The sequence below is a fragment of the Lacerta agilis genome, chromosome 4 (genome assembly GCF_009819535.1).
Source record: "Lacerta agilis isolate rLacAgi1 chromosome 4, rLacAgi1.pri, whole genome shotgun sequence".
Classification (NCBI taxonomy): domain Eukaryota; kingdom Metazoa; phylum Chordata; class Lepidosauria; order Squamata; family Lacertidae; genus Lacerta; species Lacerta agilis.
The window spans coordinates 19,793,181-19,816,187 of NC_046315.1; the positions used below are offsets into that span (position 1 = coordinate 19,793,181).

The window sequence follows — 23,007 nt, forward strand, 5'->3', positions numbered from 1 at the left end:
CAACAACAACAACAACTGAAGGCTTGATTGGTTTCCAGGTGGTCTCCCATCCTGCCACTGACCAACCAGTTCCAGGCATAAATAGCACTGCTTCAACAAACTCTCATGTAAAAGAAGTCAATACTGCTATTCTTGAGGATTATTTTAACTGGAGTGCACAGCAGTGTGCCACTGTATGCCAGATGAGAACAGCATTGGCTGCTATGCTCAGTTGAGTATGTGCTGAAGGGAAACATCAGCTGTGAATTCTGAAAAAACAGTCTAGGCAATACTAGTAAAGCAGTGGCTGAAATGTGAACCTTGCAAAAGATAGACTTTGGAGATTGGCTGCAGAAGTCCCAAATTCAAACCCATAATTTGGTGGCCATGGGCAAATACCTCTCTTCCAACCCTCACTTACCTCACACTTCCAATGTGAAGATAAAATGGAACAAGAGTTGGAAAGCTCCTTGTACAAAGCAAAGAGCGCTTTCTTGCTTCATCAACCATCTAGTAGCCTGTGATAGAAAGACACATGATGCTATCCTACACAGAAATTTCTTACATCAACCAATCACACTTCTTGGATGCCACTAATCAATAAAAGCTGCCTGACAAATGCCGGCAGAAGCTTTGAGGTGGCATATCAGTGTTTCCATGCTTTTATTGTGGGCCAGTTTTGTTATTACCTTATCTATAAGTTTTGCAAGGAACAAATATAATTTCCTTGAATTTTTATACCAGCAAGTTGCAGATAGGACTTAAGCCAATCCTAAAGCTCTGCAAAATCAGCAGCTACCTCAACCTGCCAACCAGCAGATCTCTTTTTATGTTTTTCATAGGTTTTTAAGCACTAGCTCTTGTCCTATCTCCTATCTCCCGTTGTTAAATATTCTCCCCTGCAACCTTGCAGACAATGCATGTGAGAAAACTGGACCTTGAAGTGAAATACTTTCAGAAAGAAAGAGATAATGGCTTGGTCACACAAGATGGATGCTGAGAGACATTAAATCTTGCCATGTTTTCTATAGCCATTGCTCCAACTCAGAAGCCACTTATTGCTTTGTATGCCAGGGAGGCTAATTTTCAATGTATGACTTACTGGTTTATTGCTTATATACAGTTTAACTGCCACAAGCACAAATAATTTGGTACACAGTATGTACCTACACCAATGTGATCATGGCTTTTTCTTTTATTGCTTCGTACTTGTAAGTTATTGCTAGGAGCTAATTCTCCCAAGCGCACATGCACAATTCGTAATGGGCCGCTATGCAGGTACAATATGAATTTTCAGTGCAGATTTGCCTGAAGATTTCATTTGCAGCTTGGTCCTAGCAAAAAGATCTCTCTGCTTTCTTTGCATTTACACAACTTGTTAATCTCCTTTGTTTTCTTTGCCTACTTGTTGATTAATAATATCACATCTGGGAAGGATTTAGGAAAGCTGCCTAAAAGCCGAACTGGGCTAGAGCTGAGAACACGGGCATCATACCTTTGGGGTATTAGTTGGACTGTATCCAACTAAGTTCTACAGGTTGAGTGTTATGTTATCAAGTAATAAACATACATGCATAAAGTGATGTTTAAATAAATGAATTCAAGAGCTGTGGGATCAGAGCACTTAAATGACTGTGCTGGCCAAACAGTGTTATTTCTGATACCAATCCTGATCCTTAGAAGGTGGGATGTTTGAGTAATTCATCCTTTGCGAATTCTGAGATGAACTGACCTGATCCCCAACTTCCTAGACTAATGCATTGATCTGAACTTAAGTTATCCACCAGCATTCCCGCTTCCCAAATGTTCTGATGAGGTTCTGAGGGTTTTTTTATATAAAAAAACCCAGAACAAAATAAATTTTAAAAGCACATATTTAAATGTATTATTTTTGTGCAAATATTATTTTAACTTGAAGAATGGTGTGGAAACATGGCAGAATGGACAGATACAAAGATGACAAGGAATGGATATGTCAAGCCCTACTAAAAAGCACATATTTGTTTTCAATGGGATACTTTTACTCATCTCCCAACATTTATTCAACTGCATTTGCTTTGCTTTGTAAATGATGGTTGAGTCTCTTAGTAATGTTTGGCAGTTTTGCTGAAGGTTGAGTACTTGATATATTACGAAGAATTACTAGAATGGCTAGAGAGTGACCCATAAATATGTAAGTGATTATATCATACCTGGAAGTGATCAAAATAATGGCACTGACCTAAAATGGACAGGTGGCACGTAGGTGTACTGCTTAAATTTCATTCTTCTCAATTGTGGCAGGTGTAACATACCACTTACCAGTGGTAAATATTGTGTGGCAATCCTAGTGCCATCTGCCAATGATCCATTTTTGATATGATTTGTTTTCTGGAACAAATAGGGACTGGAGAAGGCTCTGACACCTACTGGCCATTGTGAAATAAGATAAGATATATTGGGAAGGGCTATAGCTCAGTGGTAGAGTATCTGTCTTGCATGTAAAAGATGCCAGGTTCAATCACTGGCACCTCCAGTTTGGGCTGGGAGAGCCTCCTGTCTGAAACCCTGGAGAGCTGCTGCCAGTCAGTGTAGACAAAACTAAGCTAGATGGACCAGTGGCATCTTCCTATGTTCCTATACATTAAGAGGTATGGGACAACAGAGGAGATTCAGTAGAGTTTGCAAATACTCAGTGGGTCTAGTTTGGACCCATGCTTCAAGACAAAATACTGTATTTAGTAAGCATTCTAAAATAACACCTGTTCAACATTTTCCAAAAAATCTCCATGGAAGCCAATCCTGCAATTTATAAACAGATTTCCCCAATTATTTACAGCACAGTTACTTGATGCATGTGAGTAATGTGTGTGTGGAGATATTAAATCCTTCAGTTTGCTACCAATTAAAAAAGATAATTTAACAGATAGCCTAAAATCCATGGCAATCTAGAGTGTAGTGCCTGGAAATTGTTTAAACGTGCCTCCCCACATAGTCTATGCCTGGAGACATACTGGCTTGTTTGAAGGGCATCATCTGTATGTTGATCTCTAGGATTTATAAGAACGTCATAGGGATGTCTTAGGTAAATTAAGATTTTATCTAGAACTGCAAGTGACATACATGCCATCCGCAGTGTAAGATATAGATGTTCAGATAGTTCAGAAGATGAGAGGCACCATCAGAAGTTAAAAGATGCAACCCTGCCAGTTAGGCATGGCTAATGCAGAGGGACTAACCAAAATGCTATGGGTGCCCATTTGCAATGAGGCTTTCTCCCATGGAAGTCTGCAAAGGTGCAGCCTTATTGACTTCTGCTTGACTGCACCCTGGCAAGGGCTATGTGTAAGTAACAAACATGTGAAAAGCTTGAGGGCGCCAGAGCGTGCCTTGGCAAAACTTACTTTGTAAGCCTGTTTTAAATCTTTAGTTTTAAAGCTTTAGTTTTAAAGCTTTAGTTTTAAAACATTCTGAATGAGATGATTTGGTTAGGAAGACTTGGAATACTTGGATAGTTCAAATCCTTGCTTGAATATGAATGTCTCTGAGTGGTCCTACAGCACAGGGTCTAGCATGGGTAGCCAATGTGGTGCTCTGCACATGTTGGACTGCATCTCCCATCAGCCCCATTCAACATGGCTAATGGTCAGGAATGATGGGAGTTGTAGTCCAACAGCACCTATAGGCCACCGTGTTGGCTACACCTGCCCTACAAGGTTGCTGAGATGATGACGGTACAGCATACACTGTGAGTCCTGTAGAAATAATCAACAATAAACCGTAATATCTATTTCAGCCTAAGGGGTTCATTTCATGGGTATGCACAAAGACATCCTATTGTAGCACATGCTTTAGAAATGGACTCCTTGCTGCTGTATTGGAAACATGAAAATCAGATAGTATTATTGTCATGTATGACTGAAATATGATTATGCTGCAACAAGTTCTGAGCTTTAGTTTTCTCAAGCATAGGTCTTGATTAGACTGCCCAGCCCACTTCTTTTTAAAGCTCCTAGATCCATGGAGTTAGTGATCTAACATCTACTCCACTCATAGGTCCCAAAGGCAAGACCAATAAGCCTATAATTCAGAACTTGGATGGTGTGTCACTGAAAGGTACTAATGTAGTAAATTGTCCTAGCAAACGCAGATGCTGCCTTAGCATATCTCTCATTTGGATAGCACTGCATTCAATTACATTCTAAAAACGTTGCCTTAGTTCCTTTTGATAAGTTTTGCAAAACACTATCTGCTCACACCTTGCAATTTGCACAGCCTTTGAACACTTAGAAAGCCGCAGAGCTTTGCTGAATGCGAAATGTCTCTCTCAACGAGGGGCAACTGGACCATATGGTCCACAGCATCTGTTTAGTTAAAGCTGGGGGGCGGGAAGGTCATTCTTGATTTAATGAAAAATGTCCGTGCCTTTCTCTTCAAGATATTAAATAATATGGCCATTACAGCAGCATAAAAAGGCAAGACTGGCAATACATTCAAGCTTCCCTCACACAATGAGTTAGAGAAATGTGCCCCGAAAGGAACTTTAGTTGTCATAATACGGAAGCACATCACTAGGTACAATGCACTGAAAATGGGTGTCTGGGAGGTGTCACATTTGAACATGCTTATATATAAAAAGCACTGTCTGCAGGCTCTTTGTGGGAAGCTATTCTTTCTTTTGAGAGAGAGTTGATTTATTTGCAAACACAGCCATTATCTCCATGGAGATGATGACACCCAATTGTTTAGGTTTTGCACTGATCTCTGTGATTATAGTGGTTCTGCTTTTTTCCCCATTCAGGACCATCACTCCTACCTCCTGGACACTATTGTTCAAAGGAATTAGTATTCCTAGTCTCTCTACCTGTCTAGAAACAATGGGAACAATTCACCAAGCAATGTTGCCATGCAACGTCCCTTAATTATAACTGAGGTTGAACAGAAGGCCCCTGCAAATCCTAATGCAATGAATGGAGGAGATTACATAGCCATAGATTTCGCTCCCACTGTCCCTTTGATTTCCATAATCATAATGATTTTCATTGTTGGGACCATGTGTCTGTTGGAAGCTCAGTACTCAGAAGCAAATTTTTAAAGTTCATATCTAAATGAAGCTATTTCACTGCAAAATTGTTTCCATGATGACTCCAGTTTAGAGATTCAAATGTAGTAGAAGATGCCCACCCACCCCACCCCCAAATCTATCTGCTAATAGCTTGCATCTTGCTGGATAAAGCAGCAACCAACAACTTTCTCAGAGGTAATCTGCTGTGCTAAAAGTGAATAAACAAAAATGTGCTATTGACTTGAGACTCTGCTATGAATGGCTACAATGTATGGGAAAACCTACAACCTTCGACACAGGAATACTTCAAGCCCTGCCTTGCACCCTGTGAAAACAGATTTTAAACCAACGGCAATATGGCTAATTTTGCTCTGTTAGAGGGTGGACAGCAGTGAATATTTTGGATTTGGATTTGATATCTTGCTTTATCACTACCCGAAGGAGTCTCAAAGCGGATAACATTCTCCTTTCCCTTCCACCCAGACAACAAACACCCTGTGAGGTGAGTGAGGCTGAGAGACTTCAGAGAAGTGTGACTAGCCCAAGGTCACCCAGCAGCTGCATGGGGAGGAGCAGGGAATCGAACCCAGTTCACCAGATTACGAGTCTACCTCTCTTAACCACTACACCAAACTGGCTCTAATTTTTAATAATGTCCTTAGATCAATGGGGGTGGGGGTGGAGAGAGTTAGCTTGTTCTGAGAAAAATGACCGATATTGATAGAGCATCATCTGTGGCCAGTTTACAAAAAGAGACTTCTAACAATGCAATCCTATGCATGTCTACTCAAAAGTAAGTTTATCTGGGTTCCATGGGACTTGCTTCCAAGCAAGTGTGTAAATGACTTTTTATTATCTTATTATTATCTTATTCCTAGTTATTACTTATTTTATTATTCCTATCATCAGAGGTTCTATTTCCACTCTCAACTGCTATTGATCACAGTATATTTTAAGGCAGAACTTCCCATCATGATGCTTTCTGGATGTTTCAAACTAAAATTCCTATCCTCCCTGACCATTGGCCATGTTGGCTGAGACGTCTGGAAAGCTCCAGGCCTGGGAAAGGGATCTCAAGCTTGCAATAGATATGTTACCCTCACTGATGTCCTGAGTGGGTGGTCCAGTCATGAGGATGGATTAGGAAAACTGCCTGCTGGACCAAACATGCACATCAACAGGGGAAGGGGGTCTGGGAGATGGCTGTGCCCACAACTCACTGCTTGAGAACCTTTGCTGTAAATGAATGAATCTAGAGAAACAACTTTGTTCTCAGAAGCAACACACTCTTTGCAGCAAACAGCACAGCATCCTCAAAAACCTTTGACTTCAGCTTAAACTCCAGTCCTGCTTTTAAACTTCAGAACTGCTGTAGAAACATGCAGTTGAGTGTTCATCTGTAAGACACGGGCAACGTTCAGCTTCAAATTAGCATTCTACTCAAGGTACCATTGTAGAAGTAATATGCCAGCCATCTCTTTAACTGTCAAGAAAGCTCCAGGGACACAATACCAGAGAAATACAGTATGTTCTATGCTTCACCTTCGGGTATCAAGGATCACACAGGGCACAAATCATCAAGGTTCCACTGGAATTGTGTTGAATTGCTTCTATACAAGATAGCCAAGAGTTTTGTGGCACATTAAAGACTAACAAGATGTATAGTGGCATCAGCTTTTGTAGACTAGAGAGCACTTTGTTGGATGCATGAAACATTATCTTGTGCATGTATATCTCTGCCTATCCATCCATAAGTATAGAGGAAAAAAATGGAAGCGTTTGGTTTCAAATCCTAGGGGGATGCAGAGCCCACATGTTCCAGAAAGCGCCAATTTTTATCGTGTATACACTTTTGCCCTGCACAGCAATCTCAGAAGCATAATGCTCCCTCTTGCATGGCTGGCTATTTATTTACATTTTTACCCCACGTTTTCCTCCAAGGAGCTCAAGGCATTGTACACAATTCAACCTCCCCCACTCAACTTTGTTAAAAAAAAAGCCCAAAGCCGCCAACAACAAAACAGTACTACCACCCCAGCTCTGTTAACACAAAATATCTGAAGGAATGTCATTATAGCAAAACACAGCGTATATCAGAATGTAAAACAAGTCAAATCCAAATGCATGTCAAAACAATCTCAAACACAATCGATCAAATCCAAGAATTAATTCAACAAAGGTCCTCCATCTGGCCTTTATGTTCCCAACCCATACTTGGCTTCCTTTTTACAATGATGGGTGCTGCTTCTCCATGGGGACATTTATTTTATTTTATTGCAAAAACAGTGGCAGCAGATATCTGCTGCCCTCCAGAAGCTGGCCTTGGCTTGAAGCTGGGTATCAGTGTTCAAAGGGGAAGGGCGTGGGGGTCTTCTTCTTGTTAGCCCAGCTCTCCAAGCATCACTATGTCGCAGCAAGAGATGTGCCAACAAAAGATAATACTCTCTGCATCCAATGAAGTGGACCCTAGTCAGGCCTAGCGCAAGGGGTTGTGCCACCTGAGGCAGGCAGTGGCTCTGCCATCACCACTTCCCCTCTTCATTGAGGTTTTGCTGATAGCATCCTAGTCTTCCCTCCTGCCATCTTTCCTTACTTCTCGTCCTTTCTCTTTGATCCTAAGTAAGTGCTGGTGCTGTTGCCTTTCCCACTGTTCCCTCTCCACCCTTCCTTCCTCACTTCACCCAAGGGGGCCCCCTGTGGCATTCCACGTTTATAACAGTCTCTTTAGCCACTGTGATTTGCCTTAGGCAGTCTCCTGCCTACCTCACCCAAAAGGCCTTGCCCTGAGGGACACTGAGAGCAGGATGAGGTGGGGGGGGGAGGAGTAGGACGCCAAAACTCTTGCCTTGTTGGGTGGAGTGAGAGGGGCTTATGGGCAGCCAACCCAGCTAATAACAAAGTGAGCAGGGGGTCCAATTGCAAACTCACTGTCCCTTTTGCTGACCACCTGAGACAATTGTCTCATTCTTCTTTGTAATTGGGCCAACCCCGCCTATGCCACAATCAATCTTCTAATGTGCAATTATGCACATGTCTTCCCAAAAGTAAATCCCACTGAATTCAATGGGACTTACTCCCAAGTTAAGTGTGTATAGGATTACAGCCTAAGTTTTTAAGACGGTACAAGATCTTTGTTGTTTTTGCTGCAACAGGCTAAATGGGCAATTTTTAAAGAATCCATCCCTTTACCAGTTCCGAGTTCTAAATTCTTCAATTCCAAGTTCTGATTTCACGAGTGAAGCCCCATGCATGGTTTTATGTTCTTCAGAGTATATTAAAGTTTGGCTTGGCATGACGCACTGCTGATGCAAAGGAACACTACAATTTTGTAAATGAAAATCTCTTTCTGAATTAGTCCGCATGAAAAATGAACATGAAATTATCTACATATACAAGTGAAATTTTACCGCTGATCAAAGCAGTAGCTAGACTACAGCCCTCAAACTGCTTACTCTAGAGTAGTCTCAAGGATATTAATGGCACCAGGACTTTTGAAGCTCCAGAATATGAAAGGTATTTTGAGGGGATACTTCCAAAAATATATTAAATCTTGAGAAACTGAACGATGAGAATCAACGTAACAGATGGATTGTCCCCACCCTGCCAACATTAATAACTGGATATTCTACCCATGTTAGTAACTGGAAATGCAAAGCCAGTGGCAACAGGTATCTTATGTCCCCCAATGATAGCTGGAAGCTTGGGAGAAGTTCAGAGCACAATGAGGTCATGATGTTGGACCACCTACTTTTAGGCACATTTCATTACAAAGGACAATTGCTTTACTCTGGGGCTTTAGGATTTCCAATAATATACCAATCACTGACTATGAAAACAACTGCTTTGCTTGCATTGTTCTGATGCCAGGATATAAAACTACTAGCGGGACAAATATTGAACATCAGTTTAAATATGCAAGGCATAAACATCTACTAAACAGAAAATGAAAATGATCGAAGTGTAGCTCTTGCAAACCCCCAGCAAACTGGTATTTCTAATAATAATAATAATAATAATAATAATAATAAGAAGAAGAAGAAGAAGAAGAAGAAGTTTTGACAGATAGATGGCAGAAAATATACAGAAGCAGCCTAGCCTCACATCTGATACAGCAGGGGTCAGCAAATGTTTTCATCAGGGGGCCAGTCCACTGTCCCTCAGACCTCGTGCGGGGCTGGACTATATATATTTTTTTTTGGGGGGGGGGAGAACGAATTCCTATGCCCCATAAATAATGCAGAGATGCATTTTAAATAAAAGCACACATTCTACTCATGTAATAACGCCAGGCAGGCCCCACAAATAACCCAGAGATGCATTTTAAATAAAAGGACACATTCTACTCATGTAAAAACACGCTTAGAAGGCGATTGGGCCAGATCTGGCCCCCGGGTCTTAGTTTGCCTACCCATGTGATACACCATGTGAAATGTTGTCCAGATAGTGAAATGTATAAAAAGTAGACAAAATCCCCATATTATATGCAGAATTATAATTCCTCCTGCTGAGATGATTATAAATGATCTCTACAGTATTTGTATGAAGTGTTGTTGGTTTTTTTAAAAAATAAAATACCCAGAAGCATCTTTAGGTAACCTTCTTTTCAACGCAGGAATGCATCATAATCAGTTTAGCTGGTGCAACTTCTGAGAGCAATTCACCAAGTACCGTTATCATGACTCTTACATGCATTTCAAAGATGCATGTGAAGGGGGCCTACCCCGATTCTGTTGGCATGAATGCTGGATGTTTAAAGAAGTAGCAGGGGTACTACATCTTCAGATAAAAGGAAATGCCCACCTGTTTCTGAACAGAACAAAGCAATATACCAAATGCTCCATTTAATTCAATGGGCCTTGCAGAAGAGGCCCAATGCTTTGTGGAATGCCTCCCCCATTAATAGCAACTCAATCTGGGGGTCTTCTTTTTTACCACATTGATATTTATGGCCAACAGTAGCTCTGGCAACAGAAAGGTATTTTGTTTTAATCTGATTTTAAAATTAAAATAAAAATCCCCGCTCCCTCCCTTGACCCTTTCCAGTTTGTTTATGGACTGCAGCCACCCACCTTTAAAAAGAATTATTGCCTGACATTTCACGGAGCTTTTACTGCTTGCTTGGAACAATGCAGTGAAACAGAAAGAATCTCCTCTCTCCTGTCATGACCCAGTTCTGGGTTTGTGCTTTTTTGATGAGTCTTTGATCTGCAGCAGGCCTCATAGGCTCGTTTCCCGGAGGAACATGGTGCCAATGTTGTAGGAAATCTTTCTCACTCTGGCAGATGTGACAGAGGATTTTGGCTGCTTCTGACCAGTTCTGACCTCCAGGAAATAACAAATCCCAGGGATTTCCTTTGGAAAGTTGTCTGGAAGCTCTTCACGGGATCGAGGAATGAAGATAAAATTTTCTTCCTTTTTCAGAAGCCTGGGGGTAGATGGGGTGGGGAGGAGAGATAAAACAAAAAAGTCAGTGTTGAATTGCAGTTCTCACACTACAATGCAGACCAACTTTACAAGGTTCAGAAGATTAAGGACAAATAAACTTTTTCATAATTTGTGCACAAAATATAGCGTTGGTTGGCCACTTGGTAACAACAATTGGCAACAGCAGATTGAGCAATCCATGTTCATATATTTACCGGTATTCATTCAATACTGCTCTTCAAATCTCCTAATGGCTTCATATAGATGTCAAGTAGCATTGGGGGGCAGAATACTGCCCTGCGGAACCCCACAGCTCAATTAGAAGGGGACCCACCCAAAGGCAATGTTATTCACTGAAATTGACCTCGAAGGTAGGAGCAGAACCACAGTGCCTCCAACTCCTAACATGGAGGTGATCCAAGAGTATACCATGGCCTGGCCAATGGTATCCAAATCCTCCATGAGATCAAGGAGAAACAATGATGTCACACACTCTGTTCCTCTCCTAATAAAGGTCATCCACCAGGGCCAATGTGGTCCTTCAACCAGTTTGGGGGACCCAGACTGAAAAAGGTCTAGATAATCAGTCTCACCCAGGAGTGCGAGTAGCTGCACCATTATACCCTTAGTAATAAGAGAACATAGCTAAATCTGGAAATCTCAGCATCCAGCCCCCCCCCCCTTCCCTGCCTAAAGACTGTCTAAAAGCTAACACATTAAACTACGTGGAATTGTGCTATGTGTGCTTTAGATTCGGAATAGTTTCATTTGCCACTTGTGCTTCAAAAATAGAAATTTAGGAGCCATGCCTGAGCCAATGGCCCAACTCTGTTTTGGCGAGAGATAACAATAGGGCTAATTGAACTGAAGAGACACCCCTCCCCGATCTTTCTGACTCAAAACTTGTCTGTATTTGCCAATACGATATTGGCAAAGTATCCTTTTTGTTCAAAGGTTTTGAGCAGGTTTTATTCCTATGGCAAGAAATAAAGGAGCTTACAGCACAGTTTCCACTGCTGGCAGAGGATTCTGTGCTACCATAAAACACGGTCAATATGTCATCCATACAGGGGCCAGACAGATCCTGTAAGGGTATGAGAGGCAATGCAAAGACTGTGCCAAAAGTAGAAATGCACACACACTCTATCTCAAGAGGAGCTGTGTGGGATAAATAAGTATCTGCTTGGGGATTAAGTGTTTTGGAACCAGCCGTCCCTGCCAGGGACCTTGCAAGTCTCAGACCATTATACTGAGCCCAAGCAGGTCCCTTGAGCTTGATAGCAAAATCCATTCTTTCAGCTATAAAAATTATATGGAAGCTTACATTTCTGCAAAAAGCCAGTATAATCCCCGAATGTTTTCTGTAGGAGTCATACGGCTTCAGCTGATGATATACACCCTCAGCAAACAAGAACTGCGTTTACAAAATATTCAGATGCTAGCCAAATCCATTTCTTGCTGCTTTCCCCCATTTTCAGAAAAAAATGGATCTAATAACTGTTAGCATTCATATATATATATGAGAGATACATTCTAACTAAAAGATTACAGCAAGTAGAACATGTTTCTATGGGAAAGAAAATTCAGTTAATATACAATTTAGCCTTAGTAGATTCAGATATTGGGCTATCAAGCTTATGAGATATCTACCATAACAGGTGAACATCAGTAAATACAGAAATACATTTGACAGTAGACGTGTTTGCATTTGGCCTGTTTTGAACAATTAATTTACCTGCTAGTCCAACACTCTTTTATTCATGACTCTACCATTGTTAGTGGCATAATACAACTATTACATTACTCAAGTCCATCAGGAATAGAATAGATCAGTGGTAACCAACCTTTATGGGCTTAGGAGCCCATTTAGAATTTTGAGAGGATGTTGTGAGCACCAGCCACAAAATGGCTGCTACAAGGATTGACCCATAATGGTTGCCATGAGGTTGTGGGTTGAAGCAAAAATAGGAATATTGCTATATTTAAAAAGCATGAACTGATTGGTTGACCTGAGAGACCAGGGTTCAAAACCCCAGCTGCTCACTTTGTCTTCTGCTGATAAGTGTAGATCAGAGTGGTGGTGACACACTTTTGAGACATGCATCACTTTGCAACACACCAATTCGGTTTTACTAGCAAACTGCAGGTTAAACTAACCCCTTTCCAACCCCGGGAGAAGTGCGGGGAGCGTTCGCACAACACACCTAGACACTGCAGCTGACACACTAATGTGTTGCGACACACAGTTTGGAAACCTCTGGTGTATATTTTTGGGCAGATGGTTTATAAAGCTGGATAAATCAAGCACACTAGAGAGAGTACCAAGTATGCCTTTGGTTAATGCAGCCTCCTTGAATTCCCAATACCTGTTTATCATGAACAATCGAAACAGCTTTAATTTTAGTGCTAGCAATACAGACTAAATATGCCCCCTTAAAGCTTTCTACAGAAAACATATGCTCTGCATATATACACTACTGTTAGATACAGTGGTACCTCGCTAGATGAATGCCTCGCTAGACGAAAAACTCACTAGACGAAAGGCATTTGCTAGCGAAAGGCTGTCTCGCAAGAGGAATTTTCCTATGGGCTTGCCTCGCAAGACGAAAAAATTTCCGTTTTTTTGGGGGGGGGGTCAAACCGCTATTCCCCCATTGGTGCTTCGCAAGACGGAAAATTCGCTATACGACAGCACTCGCAGAACGAATTAATTTCGTCTTGCGAGGCACCACTGTATATTGAATTTACCCGGCACCTGTAGTTTTGCTTTATTTTCAGGCCAAGTAGCCAATTTCTTTCTGCTTCAGGCCTCGGCTACTACCAGTTAAGAGTAGAAAATATGTGACCAAATAGAACACTGGTCTGACTCAATATATGACAGGACTGTTGACCAAGAAGTTATTTAATAGTCATTAACCAGTTCTCTTCCATCAAGGCTCCCTTTCTCAGTCTTGCTAGCGCAGGCTATAAATTCTGATGTGAGGTTTTTATTTCTTCATTTGATGGGCTTCCACAGCTGCAACTGTGTTACCTATGACCCTTTCAACAACTTAAGTAGTTTAAAGTGAATTTTCCACTTGTAACAAATATTTCCTTCCCTAAGCCTATTACTGTTAAGAAACTCTGAATGCCTTTTGTATAGAAAAGTGCTTCTTTTAAGGGATTAGCACAGTCAGTTGGGTTTTCTCCCCCTTGAGCAGCATACCACTATGTCCTATATCCTTTCGATACTCTCCTCAGTTTCCAGAGCAATGTGATATGAAAAGCTAGTACTTGAGACATTGAAGGTAAAAAACAACAACACCAAACCCCACTCTGTACATTGAGCCCACCAGGACCGACTTCAAATTAGACCAACAAAGAATTGCTCTGCATATCCCATTCACAACTCTTTCACAGGTGGCGAACTGCAAAAGAGAGATGGGATCCTGCATTTTAGTTATTCAGCAGGAGAAACTTGCAAGACAAGCTAAGTTGTTCATGCACTAGTGGCCTCCCACTTAAGAAGGATATCAGCACAATTTCATTTTCAATTCCTTTTCTAATGGTCATCGGCATGGAATTTCTCTTTTTCACAGCTGCTGCACTCTGGGTCAACATCTTCATCGAACGGCCATCCATTATGACGCCAAGTTTTCATTCCCAACCACTTACTGCCAGTTCAAATCCTTCAACCATATATGTGAAATCAAGATTATTGGGCCCTGACATGCATCACTTTACCCTGTCACATACCATTTAAATGCCCATTCACTTAGTTTGGAGAGGTCCTCCTGGAGCTCTAGTCATGCCAAGGCCTGGCTCGGTACCAGGCAATGAGTCTTTCAAGGCCGCACTGGACACCCCAAAAGACAAAGTCCTTGAGGAGCACATGGACCCATGAGTCCAATGTGAGGATGCCCTGATGAGGAACTCCTAGGACTATTGGAGGAGGTGAATCAGTGCTCTGGTCCTCGAGAATGGAGCCACCAAAAAGCTTTGGATCCAGGTCAAAGAGTGATGACATAACACCAGTGTCGAAACCTGACTTATATCAGAGAGAAGATGATTCCACACATTAAAAAGACCCTTGTGGTTTGTTTCTTTTTTCTTTTGCAGGGGGAGCACAGCCCCATATGCTCAAACTGGGGGAAAAAAATCACATTTGCTCTTTAGATTTTACATAGATTTCTCCATTGCCTACATGCCACACTAAGCCACAGAACAGTTTTCAGAAGCCCAACATAATTGGAAGGGTGAGAGAACTTCTAGCTTTCTATCATTCTTAATCACTTTTGTTGCAGATGGCTAACAAAGGTAATTAAGAGATCTTCAGTATATACCCCAAGCAAATGGAATTGGGGAGGGGGAGGGAGTCCATTCTGTTGCCAGACATGAGCACTGTCCCGCCTTGATTATGCCTTGTGCAGCATTCAGAATGGGAAGAAGATTGTAATCCACCGTGAAAATCATGCACACACTGTATATCTCTGTGTATTATTAATTGGTCAAAACATCGCATTTTGTTACAAGCAAAGGTTGTTATGCTCATTATTGTTATGCTGATGATTTGAGATCAAAAGTTAGTTCCCAAATTGCAAGTAAAAGCAAGCTAAGCAGCCAAAGTTATTTGTATGATAATAAAGTACCCATTATGATTGCTCATGTATTTTTAAAATGTTTTATATCTCATTAGATTTCTCATGCAACTGAACAATTCATGCACTATTGCCCCTGAATAATACATAAATGTGGATTATAAAATGCAATACGATAGAGTAATTACTGGCTGGTTGGTTATACAGTACAGATATCATAGCTAGCCACTAATTGCCAGGACAAGGGGCAGGGGAAGCTATCTGCAAGATTTTTTCTCCAGTAGGGGGAAGTGGGGCAGATTGATATAGAAAAAGTTAATCTCATATTTTATGTAACAAAAATGAGTCAAATAATAATTTTTTTGGCTTGGTGCATGGCATAACTAATCAATATGATAAAGGTAAAGGTAAAGGTACCCCTGACCACTAGGTCCAGTTGCGGACGACTCTGGGGTTGTGCGCTCATCTTGCTCTATAGGCCGAGGGAGCCGGCGTTTGTCCACAGACAGCTTTTCAGGGTCATGTGGCCAGCATGACTAAGCCACCTGTAGCGAACCAGAGTAGTGCACGGAAATGCCTTCCCGCTGGAGCGGTATCTAATTATCTACTTGCACTTTGACATGCTTTCGAACTGCTAGGTGGGCAGGAGCTGGGACCAAGCAATGGGAGCTCACCCCGTCGCGGGGATTTGAACCGCCGACCTTCTGATCGGCAAGCCCTAGACTCTGTGGTTTAGACCACAGCGCCACCCGGATCCCCAATCAATATTATAATAGCAATCAAAAGAACCATTAAAATTAGAAAATAATGAGAATATAATGACTTCAGTAAAAAATGGATTTTGTATCATTCTGCCCCACCTATGGGGCACTTTGATACACTGGACGGGGCACTTTGATACAAAGCGTAAATTTTATGAGAATGGTAATTATTTGCAAAAATTTAATGAAAAAACCATTTTTATTGTGAGAGATCATAATCAGCCTTACAACTTGTTACTTAAAATCTAAATTATGTATCAAAACTAACAGTGTTTCACACATATCATAGACTTCATGGCAGGTTTTCTTAACAAAATAGCCAAACTTATATTAATCTTTCCTCAAACACCTATCCATTAAAAAAAACTTTGGAAAAACTTAAAAAGTATAAGAACTCACATTAGGTAGTCAAAAATAGTAATTTAAACAAAATGCTTATAATAAAATAAGATAATTACTTAACGTTAGCTTCTATTGCACATTATATCCACTTAAGTCAATAGAAAAAGTATAAAGAGATGATGTTTGAGATGTGCCTTTTGGGAAATTTGACTTTGGCAACGGCAAAACAACATCCTTGAAATCAACGCTTGCCTTATCTTCTACAATGGGGAAGACAAACATACAAGATCCTGGTTTTTTCCTGAGATATGACACTTGATAATCAGTCATATTATATTTAGAAATGAATTTGGCCACATAGTAAACAACAGTTTTTTTTCTTTTCAAATTTAATGAGTTTAGAGATTTCATCCAAACTTGTACAGGTGAAACTCGAAAAATTAGAATATCATGGAAATGTTCATTTCTTCCAGTAATTCAACTTAAAAGGTGAAACTAATATATGAGATAGACTCATGACATGCAAAGCGAGATATGTCAAGCCTTTATTTGTTGTAATTGTGATGGCGTACAGCTGATGAAAACCCCAAATTAACAATTTCAACTTTGGGGTTTTCATCAGCTGTATGCCATAATCATCACAATTATAACAAACAAAGTCTTGACATATCTCGCTTTGCATGTCATGAGTCTATCTCATATATTAAACTCCAGTAGCTAATGAAAACTATTGCTTACATAAATGGACTTTTCCATGATATTCTAATTTTTTGAGTTTCACCTGTATATTGGGGCACTATTGCACACTAGCGGAGCACTTTTATATGTATCAATGTGCCCCAATGTGTCTTAGTGTATCAAAGTGCCCCAACGGACATACAGTATTCAAAAAAACTATCAATTATTAATAAAACCACTGAACTTATTTAAAAATCACGTGTACCGGTAATCCTGATTACTGAGTGGAATAACTTACCTTTGGTATTTTTAAATCTTAACTAAGCGACGTAAAACAGTGTTGGAACACTTTTACATTTCACGTAATTTTTTAGTTGGCCGTGCTAAAAACACACCTACTCTTGTCAAACGCCAACAGCTAACTGGCGGGCGGCGCGGTCGCAACTCTTGTACTCACACATGTATAGACACGTTTTAGTGATGTCGCGACACAAATAACATTTCTCGATATTGAAATATTGTTGGTGTATCAATGTGCCCTGTGTATCAATGTGCCCCGCTTTCCCCTAAATTCCCAGAGCTTTTGTTTTTGCATTATATCTATCTGTCTATGCATGCAAGTGTGCAAGTATGTATATAGATTTATACAGTGGTTTTTTTTTCCTGGGGGTATGCATATCCCTAAACATTTTGTGAATCTAAGTTTGGCCTCATTGAGGGGCAGTATTTCAATATGAGTAGAAAAATGAGAGTACCCCTAAATATTTTTTTTTTTTAGAAAAAAAGCACTGGATATATATAGATATAGATAAAAATACAATAATATTAATATAGATGTCTATACACTCAAGACAGATGCATATTTGTGGTCTATATAATAAATAAATAATAGATAAAAGTCATTCCGACACTGTTTTTCTTTCTCCTTTTTACACATTAGATATATGAGTAGAACGTAGTTGGCTACAATCTAATAACGGTGATGTGCGTAGATCTTGGCATGCTGAAGTTCTTCTTTTTAGGTCTCTGTTCTTGGGGGACAGGAGGAGGGCAGGTGTGGAGGATTCCCTGGTCCTGAATGGGGTAACTGTGCCCCTGAAGGACCAGGTGCGCAGCCTGGGAGTCATTTTGGACTCACAGCTGTCCATGGAAGCGCAGGTTAATTCTGTATCCAGGGCAGCTGTCTACCAGCTCCACCTGGTACGCAGGCTGAGACCCTACCTGCCCGCGGACTGTCTCACCAAAGTGGTGCATGCTCTGGTTATCTCCCGCTTGGACTACTGCAATGCGCTCTATGTGGGGCTGCCTTTGAAGGTGACCCGGAAACTGCAATTAATCCAAAATGCGGCAGCTAGACTGGTGACTGGGAGTGGCCGCCGAGACCACATAACACCGGTCCTGAGAGATCTGCATTGGCTCCCAGTACGTTTCCGAGCACAATTCAAAGTGTTGGTGCTGACCTTTAAAGCCCTAAACGGCCTCGGTCCTGTATACCTGAAGGAGCGTCTCCACCCCCATCATTCAGCCCGGACACTGAGATCCAGCGCCGAGGGCCTTCTGTCTGTTCCCTCACTGCGAGAAGCAAAACTACAGGGAACCAGGCAGAGGGCCTTCTCGGTAGTGGCGCCCGCCCTGTGGAACGCCCTCCCATCACAGGTCAGGGAAATAAACAACTACCTGACATTCAGAAAAAACCTGAAGGCAGCCCTTTTTAGGGAAGTTTTTAATGTTTGATATTGTTGTATTTGGTTTCTGTTGGAAGCCGCCCAGAGTGGCTGGGGAAATCCAGCCAGATGGGCGGGGTACAAATAATAAATATTATTATTATTATTATTATTATTATTATTATTATTATTATTATCTGTGACAAAAACATGAATACTGGGGTGACAACATTGGGGATGTGTGTGTGTGTGTGTGTGTGTGTGTGTGTGTATAATGTTTTACTAATTTTTCCAATATATCTTAACAAATAAAACAGAACCAATACTAAACACAAAAGATAACTTGCAATGTGCAATGACTAAGATGTGAAGTTTTACCAGTGGGAGACATTAAAGACAAAATAGCATACTAGAGGCAGCCCAATCCGGCACTGTCTATGAGAGAGGCAGACAGTCTCCTGCCAAAATGAAAAGCAAGTGCTAGGACGTGCATCTCCCGTTTCTGCCTCTATATAGCAGACAATGTTATTATTATTATTATTATTATTATTATTATTAATAATTTATACACCACCCATCTCGCTAGGCTTCTGCAGCCACTCTGGGCGCCTCCCAACAGAATATTAAAAACACGATAAAACGTCAAACTTTAAAACTTCCCTAAACAGGGCTGCCTTCAGATGTCTTCTAAAAGTCAGATAGTTGTTTATTTCCTTGACATCTGGTGGGAGGGCGTTCCACAGGGTGGGCACCACTACCAAGAAGGCCCTCTGCCTGGTTCCCTGTAACCTCGCTTCTCACAGTGAGGGAACCGCCAGAAGGCCCTCTGAGCTGGACCTCAGTGTCTGGGCAGAACGATGGGAGCGGAGATGCTCCTTCAGGTATACTGGGCTGAGGCCGTTTAGGGCTTTTAAAGGTCAGCACCAACACTTTGAATTGTGCTCGGAAACGTACTGGGAGCCAATGTAGGTCTTTCAGGACCAGTGTTATATGGTCTCGGCAGCCTGCATACCAGCCACTCCCAATCACCAGTCTAGCTGCCGCATTCTGGATTAGTTGTAGTTTCCGGGTCACCTTCAAAAGTAGCCCCACATAGAGCGCATTGCGGTAGTCCAAGTGGGAGATAACCAGAGCATAAATCAATCACTCTGGTGAGACAGTCTGTGGGCAGGTAAGGTCTCAGCCTGCATACCAGATGGAGCTGGTAGACAGCTGCCCTGGACACAGAATTGACCTGTGCCTCCATGGACACAGTTACCCCATTCAGGACCAGGGAGTCTTCCACACCTGCCCTGCCCAGCACATTGCAGTAGTCCAAGCGGGAGATGACTAGAGCATGCACCACTCTGGCAAGACAGTCCATGGGCAGGTGGGTCTCAGCTTGTGTACCAGATGGAGCTGGTAGACAGCTGCCCTGGACACAGAATTGACCTGCACCTCCATGGACAGCTGTGAGTCCAAAATGACTCCCAGGGTCACAGTTACCCCATTCAGGATCAAGGAGTCATCTGTACCTACCTGCCTGCCCCCTGTCCCCCCAAAACGGTACTTCTGTCTTGTCAGGATTCTTTTTTTTATAATTCATTTTTTTCTGTCTTGTCAGGATTCAACTTCGGCCTGTTAGCCGCCATTCTATGGACAGAGATGTGTCTTTTTTAATGTTGCTGCTGTAAAGCATCCTTCCCCAACCCTACAGATGGGCTTCCATCTGCCATCAGAACCAGCCACCATAGCTAATGGCCAAAGGATGATGGGAGTTGTGGTCCAGCAACTTCTGGGGGGCATAAGATATGAAGAGCCCATCTAGTCCAACATCCAGTTCTCCCAGTGGCCAACCAGCTGCCTATGGGAAACCTGCAAGCACAAGAGCACCCTCTTCTCTTGCTTGAGGGACTCAGGAAAGCTGCCGTGAAGTGCAATGTACATTGAGGGTGCTATATAAATAACAATGTGCTGTGTGGGGAAAATCCATGGCAAAGGCAGCATTGATTGCAGCCAACGCACACAACTGCATGAACTTTTAATCCCTCATGGAGCAATAATTATGGCCCCAAAGTGGTAGTGGTATGAATTAGCCCGTAGCAAATTAAACTCTTTTTTAACCTTGGCAGTCTGCAGAAATTATACTTACTCTGTATGTTCTCCTAGGTTTTTCTTTTTTTACCAGAAACTCACATAAAAAGAAAGCTCTATAATTCCACAAGATAAAAAGAGAAACATAGGTATCTTGTGGACATGCCTGCAGTGCTCCTAGGTAAGCAAACACAATATGTTTGTACTTTGTACAATTAACAAAAGGCTGGTAAATATTTAGAAGAATTGCTGGCTTTGGCCTATAACTCCACACCCCCACACACCCTTTGTTCTTTCTTGAAATTTTTTTTAAAGGTTTTTTATTATTTTCCAATAGAACAAAGAAAAAACACAATATAAACATAAACAGTAAAAACACAATACATAAACACAATAAAAGCAATAACAACATCCACAACAATAGAGACAAGAAACATATACAAACCTCAACAAACACCTATCTTTGTACTTTTCTTGTTTTTTAACTTCTCTGCTGGGGGACTTCCCCTGTTCCCCCCACTGCCTTCATAATCAAATATTCCTTATAGGTAACTTTATATCTTTTTCCTTTAACATTTACCATATTTCTTAATACTCTTAAATTTACTTAATCCAGTATAAATCATAATTTATACACAATTCCATAAAAAAATCTTTATCTATTACATCATTCACAAAAAAATATCTTCTAGACAATTTTATCTAACATTAACCTGCTAAAGCCGATCTTTTGTTTGATTCTGCTCAAATATTTAATTTTTCAGATTTAACTAAATAGTCCTTAAATTGTTTCCAATCTTGCGACACCTTCTCCTCCCTCTGGTCTCGGATTCTAGCGGTCAGTTCTGCGAGTTCCATGTAGTCCATTAACTTCATCTGCCATTCTTCTACTGTTGGGATCTCTTCACCTTTCCAAGTTCTTGCCAATAAAATTCTAGCCGCTGTTGTGGCATACATAAAAAATACTCTGTCCTGACTGGGTATCTCTTCATTGGTCATGCTCAAGAGAAATGCCTCTGGTTTCTTACTAAAGGTAATTTTCATTACCTTTTTAAGCTCATTATAAATCTTATCCCAGAAGGCTTTTACCCCTGGACACGACCACCACATATGTTCTTTCTTGAAATTTAACCTCAGCAGAGATAAAGAAAATGGAGGCCAATACCCATTTTTCAACCCACTTCATACTGCTCACTCAGCCTGATTTTTTTCTTCAGAATGTACAAAAGAGCCAAGAAGGAGCATTATCTGTCAAGAATTAAAGTGCATTCTGAAACATGCAAAGCACCCAAGGGAGCCTCATTTGAATGTCTGCTACCTCCTCCCACGTTCCATCTTTACGACTGTGATCAGACGCAGACTCCATGACTTCACCATCAGCCAACATTTTCTTCCTCCACCTGCTTGCTCTATTTTCCATCTAGCCCAAGGGTAGCTGACATGGTGCCTTCCAAAAGACGCTGGACTCCAACTCCCATCAGCCCTGGCCACCAGGGCCCTTGATCAAGCAGGATGAGAGTTATAGTCCAACACCATCTGGCGGGTATCACGTTGGTGACTCCTAACAATGAGATGTTGGTCACTTTTTTGTTGCATTTTGTTGACCTAACACAGATCGTTTTCTTAAGGGTCAGTGTGGCTACTCTTACTTTTTGTGTGTTGAGTTGTCCTTAAAAGCAAGGAAGATCTTGCTGAGGTGTTAAAGTCAACAATAAGAAGCAAGGACTGCTACAAAAAACCACAGTCAATCCATATCAAGTTCCTCTCCCTTCCTCTGTAATGGGCAATGCAAAGTACCCCAAGTCCTGGTGTTGTGAGGCAACAAATGGTCAGCGCAACAGCATCTGAAGTCCTTCTTTGTGTGCCTCCTCCAGGAGAGGTCCGGAGGGTGACAATTCGAGAACAGGCCTTTTCTGCTGTGGTTCCCCATTTGTGGAATGCTCTCCTCAAGGAGCATTGGCTGGCACCTCCCATTATACACCTTTAAATGCTAGGTGAAAATGTTCCTCTTCAACCAGGCCTTTGGCCAATTGACATCCAATGCCCTTTTAAAATGTGTTGTAGGAGAGGGGGTTATTGGTTTGTTTTTGTTCTCACTTTTACTATGTATGTTTTTAATATTGTAATTTTATGTTGTGAACCGCCCTGAAATCTATGGATGAAGGACGGTATACAAATTTAATTAAACAAAGATGCACTCCTCCATGGTCTCCTGAGACAGACAGGCAGATGCAAATAGTAGTAGTAGTAGTAACAACAACAACAACAACAACAACAACAACAACAACAACAACAACAAACAACACAAGGTAAAGTGCATTACATGATTCAGAGAGGGAGGAGGAATGCAACATAGGATTACTTTTTCCTATGTTTCTTATCACACGTGGTTCCGCCACTCCAGAAGGAAGGATCCTGGTGTCCATCTTCTGAATCAACTTAAGTGCAGGTGGGTCAATATTTTA

The 23,007-nt window shown here is 41.4% G+C and overlaps 1 protein-coding gene across 1 annotated transcript in view; it reads right to left on the reverse strand.

Annotated features, from left to right (window-relative positions):
- Positions 1-9,849: 9,849 nt before the first annotated feature.
- Positions 9,850-23,007, reverse strand: part of GUCY1A2 (guanylate cyclase 1 soluble subunit alpha 2) — a 136,840-nt gene continuing 123,682 nt past the window's right edge. Inside the window, exon 8 of the mRNA XM_033146218.1 lies at positions 9,850-10,448. Within this exon, the coding sequence (XP_033002109.1) occupies positions 10,241-10,448 (208 nt within the window). The 3' untranslated portion in view covers positions 9,850-10,240. The remainder of the gene's footprint in view (positions 10,449-23,007) is intronic.